This window comes from Eulemur rufifrons, chromosome 3 (assembly GCF_041146395.1).
Source record: "Eulemur rufifrons isolate Redbay chromosome 3, OSU_ERuf_1, whole genome shotgun sequence".
NCBI classification, from domain to species: domain Eukaryota; kingdom Metazoa; phylum Chordata; class Mammalia; order Primates; family Lemuridae; genus Eulemur; species Eulemur rufifrons.
Genome location: NC_090985.1, coordinates 691,703 through 709,366, shown reverse-complemented (window position 1 = coordinate 709,366; position 17,664 = coordinate 691,703). Strand labels below are relative to the sequence as shown.

Genomic DNA, 17,664 nt, shown 5'->3' with positions numbered 1-17,664 from the left:
GTATTGAAACTGACGACTGCATCTAACCACCCTGGAAAGCAGGGCACTTACCCTGTGGTACAGATGAGGAAACTGAGGCCCAGCGGGGCAAACCACGTGCTTAGGTCGAATGGTGGTCTGTGGTAGGACCAGAGCCAAACACTGGGCTCCCCGTCTCACCACCCCAGAGCCCTGGGCCTGCTGAAATGACCCCAGAGTTGGGACCGGCAGGGGCAGGTGTGGGGCGAGGTCCTGTACGCGGGGCGCTCAGTCCCGACCCCGCGGGGCGTTCCAGCACACCGGCAGGACAGACACTTTACCCCACGGCCAGAACCCGCCGTCCAAACAGTAACTGTGCAGGGGCTTTTCTGAGACACTGAGGGGTGGTCACACCAGCAGGGCCTCCGGACGTGGGTGGCGTCCTCCACTGACAGATCTGCTCTACCTGGAAGACAGTCTGCGGAGAGACCCCCGTCCCTGTGCAGATTCCGCGGGGGGAGGAGAGCCTGTCCCGGGCCCCACCCAGACCGCGAGGTCAGACCCCAGGGGAGAAGCCCAGGACTCTCAGGTGCCTGGGACCGGAGTGTGGGCAGGAAGTGCAGGGAGGAAGCGGCGTTTGGAGGGCGGCCCAGAGAGCCCAGACTCTGGCCACAGCGCAGGGCGCCAGGCGGCAGCCGGGGCAGAAAGGCCACTGCGGTGGGTCACCGCCGCTTCGGGCACCCACGGGAAGCTGCCGCCTACTCTTGGGCCCGCAGTTTCCCCATCCGCGAAATGGGGGGTCAGCCACGCGCCGAGCGACGGGCCTGGCCCCACGGGGGCTTGAGGCGGGGCAGGCGGGTGTGACGCTCCGCTCCTGCCCGCAACGCGAGGACGGCGCGGCCTGCGAAGAGCTGCTTGTCTCGCGGGCCGCGGTTACGCAACACCCGGCGCCGCAGACCGGCTGGCCCTGGCCCGTGCGACCTCCCGCTGAAGGACTGAAACGCCCGCGGGTGGGGGAGGTGGGGAGGGGACGCAGCTCTCAGAGGCGTCTGGTTCCCCAGTTTGCGCCCCTCACCGGCAGAAGGGACGGCCGGAGTGTGGCTAACGCGGACAGGGCAGCGGGCGGGCCGGGGCGGGCACGGGCGTGGGGAGAGGGCAGCCTGCCACCTCCCGGCCCCAGCGACCAGGCGGCCCGACTCGCCGGTCCTCGGGGCGGAGCGGAGCGAGGAGGTGGGCGGCGGCAGGGGCGGAGGGTCGGCGTCGCCCCACCCCGGGTGTCCCGCGCCGCCCCGCCCGCCGCCCCTGTAGCGGCCCCAGAGCCAGCGTCCCAGGGTCCCAGTGTCCCAGGGTCCCAGTGTCCCAGGGTCCCGCCGCCGCCGCTGAAGCCAGAGTCCCAGCGTCCCAGAGTCCCAGCGTCCCAGCGTCCCAGCGTCCCAGCGTCCCAGGGCCCCAGCGTCCCAGGGTCCCGCCGCCGCGATGCGCGCCGTCCTGCCGCTGCTCTGCGCCGCGGCCTGTCTGCTGGGCGCGCCCGCGCTGTCGCTGAGCCCCTCAGGTGCGCGGGGACACCGGGACAACGGCGGGCGGCGGGCGCGGGGCGGCCCCGGCCGAGGCGCAGGGTCTCGGCGCTGGCGTCGGCTGGGGTGAACCGGGCGGGTCTCGGAGGGTGGGCGTCTTGCGTGACCGGAGGGGCGGGGGGCTGGGTTTCCAGGGTCCCACGCCTGGAAATACCGCAGCAGCCAGCGCCCCTTCTGCCTCCCAGCTGGACAGAGGACTCCGACCTGTCCCTGCCAGAGCCCAGCAGGAATTTTCTAGACTTTTTGGCGACTTCCCGGGGACTTGGCACATGGGGGTCCCTACAAGTGCCTTGAGAGGCCACCCATCTGTAGAGCGGCTTGGACGGTGGTTTGGAGGGGTGGCTCCGTCCACGGGAAGGGGTCAGACCAACAGCAGTTGTGCCCCGGGCCGTGGTGTCAAGTCGGACCACAGGACTCCGCGTTTTCGCCAGGTCAGCTCTAACCGACCCAGCTTCTTGCTGCCGCACCGCCCCCCGCCACACTGCCGGGGTCCAGGAGCCTCCTCTTCCCTGCAGCCTCCCTGCCCACCCCCCCCCCCCCAGGGTCCTCGGCCCACAGGCTCCCAGCTTAGGAGACCACCCGCCCTCTCTCCCAGGGGAGCCTGGCTCCAGTGGGTCCGAGGGAAACCCAGGGGCCCAGCGCGGGCCGCCTGGCAAGGCCTGGCACCGTCCGGACTCCAGAGCAGGGTCCAGCAAACCTGTCTTCTGCAATCGACCAGATTGTAAATAGTTTTGGCTTTGTGGGCTGTACCTCTCTGTAGTGACTACTTAACTCTGCCATTGTAGAGTGACAGCAGCCACAGGCGGTGTGTAAGGGAATGCGCCTGTGTTCTAACAACCATTTTATGTGGACACTGAAATTTGAGTTTCAGATTATTTTCAGACGCTACAAAATGTTATTTTTTTCCTAACAATTTAAAAATGTAAATAACCATTTGTAGTTCATGTAGAAAAACAAGCAGCATGGCCAGGTGTGGTGACTCATGCCTGTTAATACCAGCCAAGGCAGGAGGCCAAGGCAGGAGGATCCACTTGAGGCCTGGAGTTCGAGACCAGCCTGAGCAACATAGCGAGACCCCCGTCTCTACACAAAAAACCCCGGACAGATGGCAAGCTGTGGTTTTCTGACCCCTGCTCTGGATACTTCCCAGATAGTCCCCGGGCGGGATCCACATAAGGTCACTTTCAAAAGTCATAACTGGACCAGATCAGGTCTATCTGAGGTTGGGGCCGGGGCTACCAGCAGATTCTTCTGGCCCTGCCCTGGGTCATCTCTGATGTTCCTCTGCCCAAGAATGAGAAGCAGCTGGGGGAGGGGTCACCAGAGGTTACCGCACCTGCAGGCTGTTTTGAAATTCCCCAGAGGCAAATGCTAGTCAGCTGTTCTAAACCCATCCTGCCTCACACCCTGGTCCTAAACTGAGGTCTCTTCCTCTGCAGCTCCGGGCTGCAGCAGGCCCCCCACCAGGACTTGGAATCCCCTAAAACTCGCAAGACATGAGTACTGGGGAGTGTGTATTTTCCCTCCAAGGAGAGTAGCCACAGCTTGGTTTCTGGAAATGGTCCGGAAGCCAGAAAGGGGGGTCTGAGTGCCGTCCGCTAGCGGTGGGGGTGGGTCCCTGGGGAGCACAGAGACATTCCAGGGGATGCGGGCACAGTTAGTGTTCTGGGAATCAATTTCCAGACCGTTTACTTCCAAATGTCCTCTTTGCTAAGACTGGGGGGCGGGGGGTGGGCAGCTTTCCTCTCATTCATCCTGAGCCTGAGCCTAAACCTGAACTTGAACTGGTGGCTGCGAAACCTCAGGGGCAACAAACACAAACACTAAGGGTAACAAATCCTTCTTCGAGTCCGGAGGTCTCAATTCCTCAAGGAAACTGAAACTGAAGGACAGGGGACCTCACCGAGGCATCAGCTGGTGGAGCCTTAGACATGACGTTGCGTGACAGGCACCGCGTGATCTGGGGCAGGGGAAGGAGCAAAGACTCGGAAACGCGGCCTTCCGTGCCCCACTGCTTACTTGAGCAGCAGTTCCCAGCCCTTCTACCAATAGCAAACACAAACGAGGTCAGAGTTAATGCGGAACCGGCTCAATCACACCATAGGTAACACTCGCCCGTGAACGTATAAATCCGCTGTGGGGGTGGGGGAGGTAGTAAAGTCCTGGTAATCTCACTAAGAGAGAGATGCATTTCCAGTGCGATTTTATTTTTGTTTAACAATTATGTTTCATAATGTCTATTTGAAATGTTTTAATCAGTTGAGACACTAATAATTATGATGACTCAATCCAGGATAACTTTTTATAATATTCAGGTATGCCACCGTCCCGGGCAGTAAAAATAATTGCAATTTATACTTGTTGCAGAAAAGAATGTTAAGGTGATCAAGTGTAGAAATGTATGCTGCCTTAGGGTCCATTTCTGTGAAGTGAGGCGGGCAGGTTTTCAAGGAGAAAAAGATACTATGTAAAATATGTGACTCTTATGGAAGAGTTTGTTCAATTTATTGATGGTGTGTATCAAATCGTTATGGCATCCATTGGCTAGCTTTAACAGAATGATATAACAGTCTTATTTTAAATGTCAATATTTATAATAATTTGGAATACATACTTTGAAGCTATTCAAATCTAAAATGAAATTTCTAATTTAGATAAGAATGTACAAGGAGGGATAGAGCCGGAATCCAAAAACAACTGGCCCGCCTGTTGTTGTAAAGTTTTGTTTTGTTTCATTTTCATGGATACACACTATTCGTACCTATTCATGGGGTGGCGTGATACTTTGTTTCTGTGAAGTTCTGTGGGAACACTGTCCTGCCCGTTTATTTTTGCATCGTCTGTAGCTGCTTCGGAGCTGTCAGGGCAGATTAAGCAGTCGTGACCGTACAGGCCGCAAAGCCTGAGATACTTACCCTCTGCTTCCTTGAAGAAAAAAATTGCTGGCCCTTAGGGTATATGGGTTTTTTAATTAACTTCTTATTGAAATATAACATCATACAGAAAAGTGCACAAATCATTAAGTATGCATTTCAATGAATTTTCAAGATCCAAACACGCTCGTGTAACTAGCACGCAGGTGCAGAAACAGAACATTACCGGCACCCCAGAAGCTCCCCCGTACCCCTCCTGGGGGTAATCACTGTCCTGACTTTTAACTGTGGATTGATAGTATATAGTTGCTTTTATACCCCAAAATTCACTTGGGGTATAAAAGCAGAAAGTGTTTCAGTTCCTTTTTATATTCTGCATTATGTGGCGCCATTTTCGGTGTTTTAAATTTAGCCTCGTTTTCTGAACCAGTTCTGTAGACTCACCACCCCCACGAGGCACCCAGGCCTAACTTTTTTTTCCCTTTTTACAGAGAAGTTTCACTTCAAGTCATGGATGGTGCAGGTCAGTGCCCTACTTCTTCTTTCTGAGTTTTTCATTTTGCAAAGTTTTCTATTATAAAACCAAACTGCCAGATTTGAGACAAATGAAGAGGGATTTTCCAGCCTTGCCCCGCTGGGTCTTTCCAGACTTCAGACTGGCCCAGCTGTGGGAAAGATGTGGTCGAGTAAAGTCCTGCCAAACAGGGGTCCCCAGGGACAAGCTCAGCCACCAGCTGGTCAAGCCCCGGGATTCATTTCCTATTTTGCATGCACAGCACATTTGGGGGAATATAAATTAGTGCAGCCACTATGGAAAATCGTATGGAGGTTCCTCGAAAAGACTAAACGTAGAACTACCATATGATCCAGAGAGGCCGCTACTGGGTGTGTTTGCAGAAGAAAGGAGATCAGTGGACCAAAGAGAGAGCTGCGTTCCCATGCTCACCCCAGCACTGTCCAACAGCCAAAATGCGGTCTCAACCTGAGTGCCGTGGGCGGATGGACGGACGGACATACACCACGGAATACTATTCCACCACAGAAAAGAATGAAATCCCGTCATTTGCAGCGACGTGGGCTGGAACGGGAGGTCATTATGTTAAGTGGAATAAGCCAGGCACAGAAAGACAAATATTTGCATCTCGTGAAGATGGAGAGTGGATTGCTGGGAAGGCCGGGAGAGCAGTGGGGAGGGGGACGAAGAGAATTTGATTAAGTGGTACAAAAACACAGTCAAATAGAAGAAATAAGACCTAGTGTTTGATAAATCAACTATAGCAAACAATAATCTGTATTTCCAAATAGCTAGTAGAGAATAATTCGAATGTTCCCAGCATTAAAGAAAAAGGTAAATGCTCAAGATGACGAGTACCCCAACCACCTAATCTGATTATTTCACATTGCATGACTGTATCAAAATATTACATGCACCCCACAAATAAGCACCAATTTTAAAAATTAGACACATTGTTTAAAAAGCACATTGTATACTGGCTACAGAATCAGTTGGAGAAGACCAGTGTGTGTGCTTTTGAAAAATGATGATTTTTGCCATAACCTTGACCCGGCACCAGCAGGGGCGTCCAGCGGTGACCCCAGGTCCCTGCACCAGGGCCCCGTGGACTTTCCGGCAGCCTCATGGTTGTCATTCTGGCCATAGGCCCTGGAGGCAAGAGTTGCTTTGTAATCCAGTGGGGACTGAGGACAGCACCCTACCCCCTAACACAGATTTGGCCTGAGAATCGTGGCAGAGAGAAAATCTCCATCCTTCCTCTTAGAAAACACAAAGTCCTGGAGTAGTGGCTCACACCTGTAATCCCAGCACTTTGGGAGGCTGAGGCAGGGGGATCACTTGAGGCCAGGACCTCAAGATCAGCCTGAGCAAGAGAGAGACCCCATCTCTGCAAAAAATAGAAAAATTAGCCAGGAGCCGTGGCATCTGTAATACCAGCTAGTTGGGAGGCTGAGGCAGGAGGATCACTTGAGCCCAGGAGTTGGAGGCTGCAGTGAGCTGTGATGACACCACTGCACTCCAGCCTGGGCGACAGGGTGAGACCCTGTCTCAAAAAAAAAAAAAGAAAGAAAGAAAGAATGAAAAAAGAAAACAAAAGTCTCCCTCGTGGGAGCTGTGTCCCGTTTCTGTGACTTATTACTGATATGCTTTGTTTTAGCACAAGAAGACCTACAGCTCGGGCGAGTACCACCGCAGGCTGCACACCTTCGTCAGCAACCGGAGGAAGATACAGGCCCACAACAGTGGGAACCACACATTCAAAAGTACGTGGACACCTTTCCTCCAGGGCCCTGGGAGGAAGAAGCATGTGGGACCTGGAAGGGACCCAGGCAGTGACATCCGCTGATGGAAGGGCCCCGGGGGCTTGGGTGGAGGGAGCAGCCGCCCAGGCCGCGGAGCGTATTCCGCTGACCTCAGGCTGCAGCTCTGCTGTGACTCCCCTGTGACAGACACTGTAAGTTCAGGGCAAAGTGACGGCCCTCCGGGTGGCTGTGAAGTTTACGAGGGACTCTGTGGAAGCCCCACCCGGTTCCGGCCATGTGGGGGTTCAGCCCACGCTGTGGGGGCGACGCCCCTCAGACCGCTGTGTGCTCCCCTGCGGATTAGTTTCACGAGAAACACGTGCGCTCACCCAGCGTGTCTGCCGAGGCCTCAGAAACGCCGGCAGTTCAGCCGAGTTTGTGATAAAGGCAGAAAGCGAGAACTGGAGACCTGGGCTTGACTCCACTTGTGCCCAGCGCTGGCCTGTGACCTGGGGGAGGGGACGCCCCGCAGGGGGTGCTGGGAAGAGCGAACAGGCAGCAGGTGGGTGGCAAGGCCCTGGGCACAGGTGGCGGCTCCTTACCTGGGCAGCGCCCACCGCTCCCCTGTGGGGCATGTGACACGAGGAGACCTGGCGGTCAGCGTCCCTGGAGCGCCCCCCGGCGTGGGCGCTGTCGGGAGCTCCCGGCGCTGGGCAAGCGCGGCGGGGGCGCCTCCGTGTGCTGAGTTAAATGCAACGTGGACATTTACAGGTGCTGCGCTGCGGTGGCCGAGCGTAGGACACGGGTGGAAAGAGCTCCTGCTATTTATTAGTGATGGACTAAGCTGCTCCATTTTGGTTTTTTCCCTTCCCTTTCCCAGTGGCACTGAACCAATTTTCAGATATGAACTTTGATGAATTTAAAAGCCAGTATCTTTGGTCAGAGCCTCAGGTGAGTATAAGTCATTGCAACTAAATCTGAATCCCTTTTACTGAAACCTTTGTGATAAATGTGGACGCTGCTCGTTTGTGGGCAGCTCCAGTCCCATCCCCGGAGTCTCTGGGGAGCCAGCAGGGTTGGCCCAGCAGCCCCTCCGCCCAGGCCACGGCCTCGGCCATGTGGACCTCGGATACCGGACGAAACACAGACGCTCAGTTAGACTTGAGTTTCAGACAAACAGCAAATAATTTTTAGCATAAGTATATCCTACATATTGCATGAGACATACTTACACCACAGAGTTATTCACCGTGCACCTGAAATGCAAATTTAATTAGGTGAACTGTATTTTTATTTGCTAAATCTGGCTGCCCTATCCCGACAGCCCCCCCCCCCCCGCCCCCTGGGCTCTCCAAGGAGCCTGTCATTCCGCAATTGGGACCAGCAGTCGGGGGCGGGGGGACGGCTCTGACATCTAGTGTTTGTCATTCTCTCTTGTGGTTTGCATTTCTGCACTTTTTTTGGTCAGAAAGGTTTTGGGGGATTTCTTTCTCCTGAAAATAATGTGTTTGGTTGTTCCAGAATTGCTCAGCCACCAAAAGTAACTACCTTCGGGGTAAAGGTCCCTACCCAACTTCTGTGGACTGGCGGAAAAAAGGAAACTTCGTCTCACCAGTGAAAAATCAGGTAGGCACGGACAGTCCCCATCCTTTCGCCCAAGAAACAGCTGCACTCCCAGACTGTGTGCCAGGAAGAAAAGCCCAAAGGAGCCACAGAACCACCGCAGCACATCCCACTCTGCTTTCCCTCACCGCCCCTCCAGCCGGCTGCTGCTCCGGAGGGCGGAAACTTTCTCTGCTTTGGCTCCAGTTTACGCCTCCCCCGACCCACACGCAGACCCGATTTCCCATGGGTCCTGGGTGTCTCTTTCAGCCACCCAGAGCTCGTGCCCATCAGAGATTGGGCACCAGGCCCCATTCCTGCCGCCCACGCGTCACCTCAGCTCACCTCCTCCCTCTCTTCCAGCCACCAGGGCCCGGCCCCTCTGCTGGGGCTGCCTCCCTATGGGGACCCCAGGCCTCAGCGAGGCCACCCTCTCGGTCGGGCAGAGCACCCCTGCAGCGCATGGCCCTGCCTCCCCACCGTGCTGGGAGCTGAGGACGGGCTCTGCAGGGCGTGGGGTCCCAGCACACGCTCCGCTCTGCAGAGCTGGACCCACCCGTGGCCGCTGTGGCCTCTGCCCCCGTGGTCCCTCCCCCAGCAGGGTGGAGCAGTGGCCTTCAGAGAGATTCCGGCCTCTCCATTCCAGGAAAGGCACGGTCAAGGTTTCCTTCCTGGAAACTGCTGGCCCTCCACTGAAACTCTCCACGAGAAACATTTTTTCGCTTTCCAAACAGTCATGAGGCTCAGCTTCAACCCCGCCAGGCTCACCGCGCTCCTGGCGCCTGCCGCGTGACGTGGTGTTTAAACCAGCGCCGGCAGCCAAAGTCTTACTTAATCTCCCTTCGCAGGAGGAGGTGGGGGGAGGAAGCCTTCCCCCCCCCACCTCCCGTGACCCCAGGGCAGTTCGTGGACCCTCTGGGAACCACGTGCAAAGCAACAAGTGTTAAGTGTGGAAGCCCGAACCTGCTCACCACGTGGACAGGTGGGAAGGGGAGGTCCACCAAGAATTGTCCACGTGGTCCTGCTAGCTGATCCCGGCCAGCAGACAGGACCCGGCCACCCGGGCTCCACGGGCGGGAGAGAGGTGTGCGTGTGTCTCACTGTGGCCTGGACGTGGGGACGGACAACAGCCCCTTAAAGGCTCCTCACCTTGCAGAGGGGAACCTGAGAGGGAAGCTGGCTCGCCCGAGCTCCAGAGCACGCAGCTGACAGAGGGGACTCAAAGCCTCACTCCCCGTCCAGTGCCCGAGGCTCAGCCCGGCTCGGCCTCCTGCAGCACCGAGCATGGTCTCCCCGACGTGGCCATGCTGGCCTCCCTCTGGGTGGGGGTGGGGTTTGAGGGAGGGGCCTGGAGGCAGCGCGAAGGCTCCATCCAGGGAGACCAGCGACCGGCCCAGCTGGGCAGCGCTGGTCCAGGGCGTCTCAGGAGGAGACGGGGAGAGGCTGACCCAGCGAGGAGAGGAGGAGAGAGGGACCGTCACCGGCGGCTGACGCGGGGGCGGCTGCCTGACAGGCAGGGTCTTAGCTCTGCCTCGTGACACCCTGCGAGGCCGGTGCCCTTGTCAGGCCTGTTTTGCAAACGATGAGGCTGAGGCTTCCAGAAGGGAAGCAACTTGCCCGGGTCACCCGCTGGCGTGTGGGGAGCCGGACACGAACCAGGCAGGCGGCGCCACGCCCACGCTGAGCCCCACGCCGTCCTGGCGGTGCCGGAGCAGGGTTGGCAGCGACAGGGCAGAAGGTGGGGAGACGGGCAGGACCCCGGGTCTGAGGTGTTGGGGCCCCTGGAGGGCCCCTCCTCCCGGCAGCAGGGTGGCGTCCGGGTCGGGGTGCAGGTCAGGGCTGGGGTTTGGGGAGCTGTTAGCTCAACAGTTAGGACTGCGGGCAGAACGATGAGAGAGAAGGTTCTAGAAACAGAACACTGGGACATCTTTCTTCTGGGAAACAGCGGGAGAGGAGCGAGCAGCAGATTCAGGAGAAGGAGAGCCAGAAGGCTCTGGAAGGGTTGGGGGCTCCAGGCCTCACGGGGGGCGGGGTTGGCCAGCAGGAGCCAGCTCGGGGGTCCACCGCGCCGGTCAGGGCTCCTGCCCCTCCTGCTCCTCTGCGAGCCGCGGGCGACTGGAGGGAGGAGGCAGCCTCGGGGGAGCGGGGGTCCCAGCTTCCGTCCTCCTTTCCAGGGTGGCTGCGGCAGTTGCTGGACTTTCTCCACCACGGGGGCCCTGGAGTCGGCGGTCGCCATCGCGAGTGGGAAGATGCTCTCTTTGGTAAGGGGTCTCTCCTTCTGCAGCCCTGCGGCCCCCCTTCAGGCGCTGCTCAGTGGCCCTCAGGTGTCCCAGGCCTTGGACATGTGCCGTCAGAACCGTGATTGACACTTTTCCCAGGAAGGATGGAGGCTCATTCCTAGGTGGACGGGGTCTTCCTCAGCTGGGCAAGCTGGGCCTTCACCTGGGGAGGGGCTGGAGCGGCAGAGCCTGCCTGGCGGGCAGCCCTCGGGGAGCTGTGCCCCTTCCCAAGCCGCCTGGGTTGTCTTCGCGGAGGGAAGGGCGGGGACCTGGGCATCCTGACCCCCGAGACAGAGGTGATGGCCCCCGTGGGAGGAGAGTGCAGGGCAAGACTGCTGAGGCCGTCGGTGGGGAACGGGGGGCAGGGTCTCTGGCTAGGCCCACCCCCCAACCGTGTACCACCGTGGGCCCCCAGCTGCACTGTGCCCACCTGGGGCCGGGTGGGCAGAGCCAGCCGCGCCCGCTCACCTGCCCATGTGGCGGCACCGCTGCCGAGCCCCTGCCACTGTGCCCTGGCCACTGGGCTGTCCCTGGCCTGGGGAGCTTGGGGTCTGGTCTCTTGACCCCGAGCTGATGGGGCCACAGCTGAGGCTCGGCGGGGGACGCAGCGCCTGGCACCTGAGCCTCCGGGGGCCTCTCAGCCTCCAGCTCCCGGGTCTGTCGCTCCTGCAGGCGGAGCAGCAGCTGGTGGACTGCGCCCAGGCCTTCAACAACCACGGCTGCAAAGGGTACGTGCCCGGCCAGCAGGGCCCGAACCTTCTCGTCCACGCCAGCCCCTTCTCTGGGACCCCGCGTCTGCCACAGACAGGAGCCCCGCCGCCTGGACGGCAGCAAAACAGTCCCCGTGGGCAGGGGCGGGGTCATCCCTCATCGCTGGGTCCCTTAGCCAGGACAGGGCGGGGCAGGAATCCGAGGCCAGGTCTGTCTCCTTCCAAAATCCGTCCTCTTCCCCACCCCGCTCCCAAGGCCCCTGGGCGGGTGGCCAAGGGATCAGTAGAGTGGGGAACGCGTCATCGCATCGGCCTCCAACACAGGCCCCCGCAGGCCCCGGGCCGGCCGCACACGGGCTCCCCGAGGTCCAGGCGCGGCCCCTCCGCACCCCGCGGGGAGGTCCGCGCTCGGCCTGCGTCCCCGCCGTCCCGCGGGCTGCCGGAATCGGCTGCGTTTGCGCAGTGACTCCGCCCTCGCCTGCCCCACGCGCGCTTTCCTGGCACGTGATGCGCGCAAAGCCACGCCCCCGGGCCCAGCCACGCCCCCGGCCCGGCCCCTTCCCCGGGCCCGGCCCCTCCCCGGGCCCGGCCACGCCCCCGGCCCGGCCACGCCCCCGGCCCGGCCCCTCCCCCGGGCCCAGCCACGCCCCCGGGCCCGGCCACGCCCCCGGGCCGGCCGTCCTGCAGGTGCGAGGTCGCCGCCTGCGCAGGGATCTGCGTCCCGCTCGGGGCCTCACCTGGCTCCGGCTCCGGCTCCCTCCGCAGCCTGCAAACCCACCCCCAGCGGGGTCCGGCGCGGGCGTGCGGGGCTCCCACGTGTGTCTGTCGGCCGTGGCGGGGCCAATCCTTCCTTCCTTCGTTCACGCACAGATGACACGCGGCTCCCGCCACCGTGTGGGCTCCGGGGATGCCGCGCTCGGCAGCTCTCAGGGCGCCGGTCCCGGCGGGGCGGCCCAGACCGGGTCTGGGACTGCGGGCCGTGCAGAGAGCGCGGGGCAGGGCGGAGTTGCCGTCACCCTGGGAGGCGGCATTTGGAGCCACCCTGACTGCAGCCGCCGGCCCTGGCGAGCTGTGGGCGCTTTGTCCCCGGAAATGGCAGCGTCTGCCACGCGGGGTGGGCGTGAGGGGCCAGGCAGTACCGGGGGTGCCCGCGGCGCAGAGACCACGGTGCTCTGGCCTGGTGCCGTCCTGTGGGACCACCCGCTCCTCCTGGCAGGGGCCTGGCTCCCAGGAGGCCCTGCCCCACTGAGGCACGTGTGGCTGGTCCTTGGACTCCAGCTGCCTCGCCTGACTTTGCTGAGTTTACCTTTAGGCCAGGCAGATGGGGCCACGGTGCCATCCTCTCAGACACCCACAGAGACCCACTGGGACATGCCCAGCGAGACCCCAGCCGGCCAGGGCGAACATCTGTCCAGCTGCAGCCCCTGCAGGCCCCACCCCTCTGGGGACGGTCCCAAGTGACATCTGTGTGTGCTTCTTGCAGGGGTCTCCCCAGCCAGGCCTTCGAGTACATCCTGTACAACAAGGGCATCATGGGGGAGGACGCCTACCCCTACCAGGGCAAGGTAATTCTGAGCAGCCCAGCCTGCCTTTGGGGTCTCCTGCACCCATCTGCACCCCACCCAGCCTCAGAAGGGACCCTCTCCCCCACTGCCCTCGGGCCCAGCCCCACTGGAGTTTCCAGAATAGTCTGCGCCCTCCAGAGTCCTCCTTCCCTGCTTCTGGCACCTGGGCCCACCGCTGTCACCAGCCCAGGGGCCGCTCAGCACCCTGCCCCCAGCCCCCGCCGTGGCACCACTCAAGACCCCCCCACGCCCCATGGCACCTGCCCATCTCCTCCCCGTCCTGCCCTCCTGTGGTGAGCGCCCAGCAGTGGGCACCACCCTCCAGCCTCGTCCCTGTGCCGGGGACGCTGCCCTGGGCCCTGCCCACGTCACCCAAAGCTGCTGAGCCTGCCGGGGTCCCTTGCCGCCCACCCAGCCCCCGCCCAGCCCGGCCACAGCCAAGCATCTGCCTGTTCCCAGACGCCCAGTCCCTCCTGCGTCTGCCTCTCAGCAGGGAGCCGCCCAGCGGTCCTCTGGGGCCACCCCTGCCCCACCCTCCACCCACCGTAGACCACCACAGACCCTGTCACTCGGGCGCTTTGGTCCAGCCATGTCCCTGCTCCGCTCAGACCTGGGCCTCTCCCACCCACCCCGACCTCAGGCCTGCTGAGTGCAGACCCTGCAGAGTCTCCGCGGCCGCCAGGACAGAGCCCGGATTCTCTGGCCCAAATCAGTCCTTCCTCCACCTCTGCCTGGTTCTCCGTTAGCCTCAGGCCCAGGCGCGGCCGGCACCGGCTCCTGAACACCAGGCCTGCCCTCCCCTCCCGCCCGTCACCCCAGCTCCTCCCGTGCCCTCCTGCGACCTCACCTCTGCGCTGGCCTCTTGGTGGGCTGTCCCCGGGCGGCCAGGCAGGCCCTGCCAAGGCCATGCAGGGCTGTCCCCAGCCATCAGACCCGGGGCTCCCCGGGGACCGCGGGCCTCCAGTGCTGCCTGAAGCGACCCAGCACGCAGGCCGCGGCTCGCGTAGCTTTTGCTCAGTGAAATTTGTCAAGCTGGGCGCAGAGGCTGAGGTGCTGGCCTTGGGCCACGTGTCCCTAAGCTGTGCTCTGTGCCCTTCGCACCCGAACAGGACGGGACCTGCAAGTTCCAGCCCCAAAAGGCCATCGCGTTTGTCAAGGACGTGGCCAACATCACCAGCGTGAGTACCGGCTCCTCTCTCGGTGGGGAGCGTGTTTGCCGGTCTCTGCCGCGGTGGTGGCCGAGGGGCCGGCGGGGCAGCCTCCCCTGCCCCTTCCCGTCAGCAGGGCTCTGGCCTCAGCGCACACCCCCCACCCTCGTCTTCCTCAGCGCTCTCCACCGCCCCCCCTCCGCGGTGCCCGGGCCACGCCGTGTTCGCGCCACACCTGGGGCCTGCCCGTGCCCAGGGTCACAGCCTCTGTGTTCTGCCTGCTACCCTCGAGGCTCCGCAGATGGGCTTTGTGGGCACGGGCGTCCTGGGGTGGGAGTGGGGACATCACGCCCTCTCTGCACCCCTGGGGGTGCTGGCCCAGGGGAGGGCGTCAGCCGCTGGTGGTGAGTGGCTGGATGCGGGGTCCACGCTGCACCCGTGGCCCCTGTCCCAGAGGGTGTGGGGCTTCCTGGAGCAGAGCAGGCAGGGGCAGGACGTGACCAGACAGACCAGCCCGTGAAGGGGGGCAGGGGCCACAGGGAGCCAGTGCGGCGAGGGAGGGAGGGAGAGTCTGCACCCAACACAAACCCAGAGCGTCCTGGCCGCGCAGGCGCAGGGGTGGCGCCTCTGTCCGCGCGTGGGACTCCCAGGCTCCCCGGTGGCCGCCCTGGGTCTGGCCCCTCCTCCTGGTCACTTGTGCTGCTCAGGGCTTCCAGCCCCTGCCTGGAGGCAAAAGGCAGCATTTTGGACGTGGGCGGGAGGTGACGGAGGCCAGTGTGTCCACCCCTCGGTCTCTGTCCACAGTACGACGAGCAGGCGATGGTGGAGGCCGTGGCCCTGTACAACCCCGTGAGCTTCGCCTTCGAGGTGACCAACGACTTCCTGTCGTACAAAAGCGGCATCTACTCCAGGTGCGCCGGCAGGTGGGGTGGGCGGGGCTGGCGCTGGGGACGCGGGCGCAGCCCAGGCTCCTGGTGGGACCACAAGGGACACCCCCGAGTGCTGGTGTCTCGCACAGCCCCGCGGCGAGTCCCCGCCGCTCTCGGTCTACCGCAGGGGGAGGCTCAGGAGAGACGCCAGCCAGGGCCAGGGCGGAAATGTGGGGCCTGAGTCCTCCCGACCGAAGAGCCGCCTCCAGTTAGGAAAAGCGGCGTTTGGGGTGCAGGGTGGGGAGGAGTCGCCGCCCTCAGAACCAGAGTCCCGAGCTGGAGGAGTCGCTAGAGGGTCTTCGGGAAAACCGGGCTCCGGCACCGAGTCTGGGTCGGTCTCGCCGGCACCTGCCGGGTGGCTCTGCTGGGCGTCCGCGGCCTCTTCCCGCGCCCCCAGCCGCTCCTGCGGTCTCCCGTTTTCCGACGCCCTGAGACACTGGAGACACTGCTGCTCCCACGGCTCGGTCCTCGGCCGGCCCAGTGCTCAGGCGCTGCCGTAACCCACGGCCAGGTGTTAACCCCGCGGCCAGGTGTTTGCCGGAACGCCCAGGCCGGCCTGCCGGTGCGGAGCGTCAGGCCCCGGCACAGATCCACCTGCGCCCGGACGGCCCCTGGGGACCACCTGCCGCTGCCGGCACTGTCGTCCTTGCGCATTGTCACCCCTTTCCTGTTTGCTGTCCAGCACCTCCTGCCATCAGACTGCGGATAAAGTGAACCACGCGGTGCTGGCTGTTGGGTACGGAGAAGAGGAGGGGACGCCTTACTGGATCGTGAAGAACTCCTGGGGCCCCCAGTGGGGCATGAACGGGTAAGGGCTGGGGTCCCCGCTGGGAGGGCTGGAGGCCCTGGGGCGTCCCCTCCCCCTCGGGCTTCCGTGGTCCACAGAGCTGCCGCCAGGCCGGGGGAGGGGACGGTGAGAATGTGACCTCCACGGCCCAGACCCCTCTCAGCTGCTCCTCACGGGCCCGGCCTCAGTGGCTCTGCGCGGGGAACCGTGGCCCAGGGGCTGGGAGGATCTGTGACCACCGCCACTCGGGACATCAATGTCAGGGACGGTCCCTCTTTGGGAAATCAAGACACCAGATTCACCCCTGATCATTGACGGCCCCTCCTGCGAGGACAGAAAGGCTGGAATCGGGGGCGGAGTGTGTGTGTCAGTGTGACTTTGTCCACGTTCTCATCCCAGAGGGAGAGTTTCGCTGTCCCCTGGGGGCCTGGTGCTGATCAAGTGGCCGGGTGGGGACACAGCCAGGGCCGAGGCGGCTCGGCGGAGTCTCGGCAGTGTTTGGCAGCCGCGGCTGAGGAAGTGTCAGTTACTCAGTCGGCCGCGGTTTCCTGGTGATAGAATCGGCCGAGGGCTGCTGCTCTGGGAATAAGTTCAGAGGCCGATCCCTGGAGTCAGCTCTCGGGGGCGAACACTCCAGGACGGCGCCGAGGACGCCGGCCAGGCCTCAGCCGCTCTCTCCGCCAGGTACTTCCTCATCGAGCGCGGGAAGAACATGTGTGGCCTGGCCGCCTGCGCGTCCTTCCCCATCCCTCTCGTGTGAGCCGCGGCGCGGGGGTCGGCGGAGAAGCAGCCGGACGGGCAGCCTGGGCCCGCGGCGAGATCCCTGCCCGGAGGCAGCTGTGGGGCGACCCCGGGGCCCTCGTTTCCACCTCACCCGCAGCTGAGCCGGAGACCTGAAGAAGAGGAAGAGGCGTCCGAGCTCACCCTCGTCCTCTGTGCCTTACGCGTGGCGTTCAGCCGGCTCACGCCCACGCGGACTGACAGTCCCTCTTCCCAGGGGGCCACACGTGGAGGGAGCTCCAGCCGCTGTCCCATCTGTGTTCCTGGTTCAATAAACACTCGGCGAGCACCTCCCGGGCCCGGCCTGTGCTGTGCGGGGGCGGGGCTGGTCCCCAGGAGGGACGCGCCTCGGGGTGCCCAGGGCTCCGGCCGGGGAGGGCGCCGAGGTTGGGGTTCCCAGGAGGAAGAGCAGGTCTAACTCCAGATCTTGGCCATTCACCCCAAACCTGCGTGAGGAGGGAGGGAGCAGCAGGATTCGAACCCACAACGCCAGGCCGGAAGCCGGTAGTGTCCCCGTCTCGGCCTCCCCCTGCCCAGACTGCGGCCCCCTGGCCCGGCTGCCCCAGCCCTCCCTCACCAGCCCTCCCTCACCAGCCCTCCCCCTGGGGCGTCCGCACACCCTCGCCCCTCCCCCCCTTCCCAGAAGCCGTGGTCCCCGTCGGAGGTGGCCCTGAGGTGGGAAGAAGGGTTGGAGCTCTGGCCTTGGTCCCGCGGTTCACGCGTCTCAATGATGAACGCTCTCGCGCCCGGGGCCTCGCGGAGAGCTAAGGCTTGCGAGGATTTGGAGACACGCCATGACGTGGCGTGTTTAGAAAACGCAGCGTGGCTTGATCTTAGAAAATCCTGGTAACGTGAGACCACAACTGTGAGTCAAGATAAGAAACAACCATCTTAATATGCAACAGTAATAGGATAAAATTCTATTCTAGACTTAAAAAAAAACTAACAACAAGACGAGAGTGATTCCTCAGCACGGTGAGACTCCGAGGTCAGCGACTGAGGTGTCCATGACAGGCCACGCGTGTGACAGGCCACTCGTGTGACAGGCCACGCGTGTGACAGGCCACGGGCACCCGGCTGCGCGGCCTGAACCCGAAAGGGCCGGCACCACAACACAGGAGCCAGATGGATGCTTGCGGGCGGTGTGGCAGCGTGATGGTGTGGCAGGGTGACAGGGTGACAGTGTGACGGGGTGACAGGGTG

General features: G+C 62.2%; 1 protein-coding gene across 2 annotated transcripts; it reads left to right on the top strand.

Moving 5' to 3' along the window:
* Positions 1–1,271: 1,271 nt before the first annotated feature.
* CTSH (cathepsin H) lies at positions 1,272–16,750 on the top strand. Of its 2 annotated transcripts, XM_069466514.1 has the most exons (13): positions 1,272–1,363; positions 1,396–1,510; positions 4,897–4,928; positions 6,577–6,682; positions 7,542–7,612; positions 8,183–8,287; positions 10,438–10,524; positions 11,215–11,270; positions 12,736–12,817; positions 13,927–13,995; positions 14,770–14,876; positions 15,577–15,702; positions 16,366–16,750. In XM_069466514.1, the coding sequence occupies exons 2-13, from the start codon at positions 1,435–1,437 to the stop codon at positions 16,439–16,441; spliced, it is 993 nt and encodes a 330-aa protein (XP_069322615.1). In that variant the 5' UTR covers positions 1,272–1,363; positions 1,396–1,434; the 3' UTR covers positions 16,442–16,750. The 2 variants fall into 2 exon arrangements, with proteins under 2 accessions (XP_069322615.1, XP_069322614.1); XM_069466513.1 differs by having other exon boundaries at positions 1,272–1,510.
* The last annotated feature ends 914 nt before the right edge of the window (positions 16,751–17,664 follow it).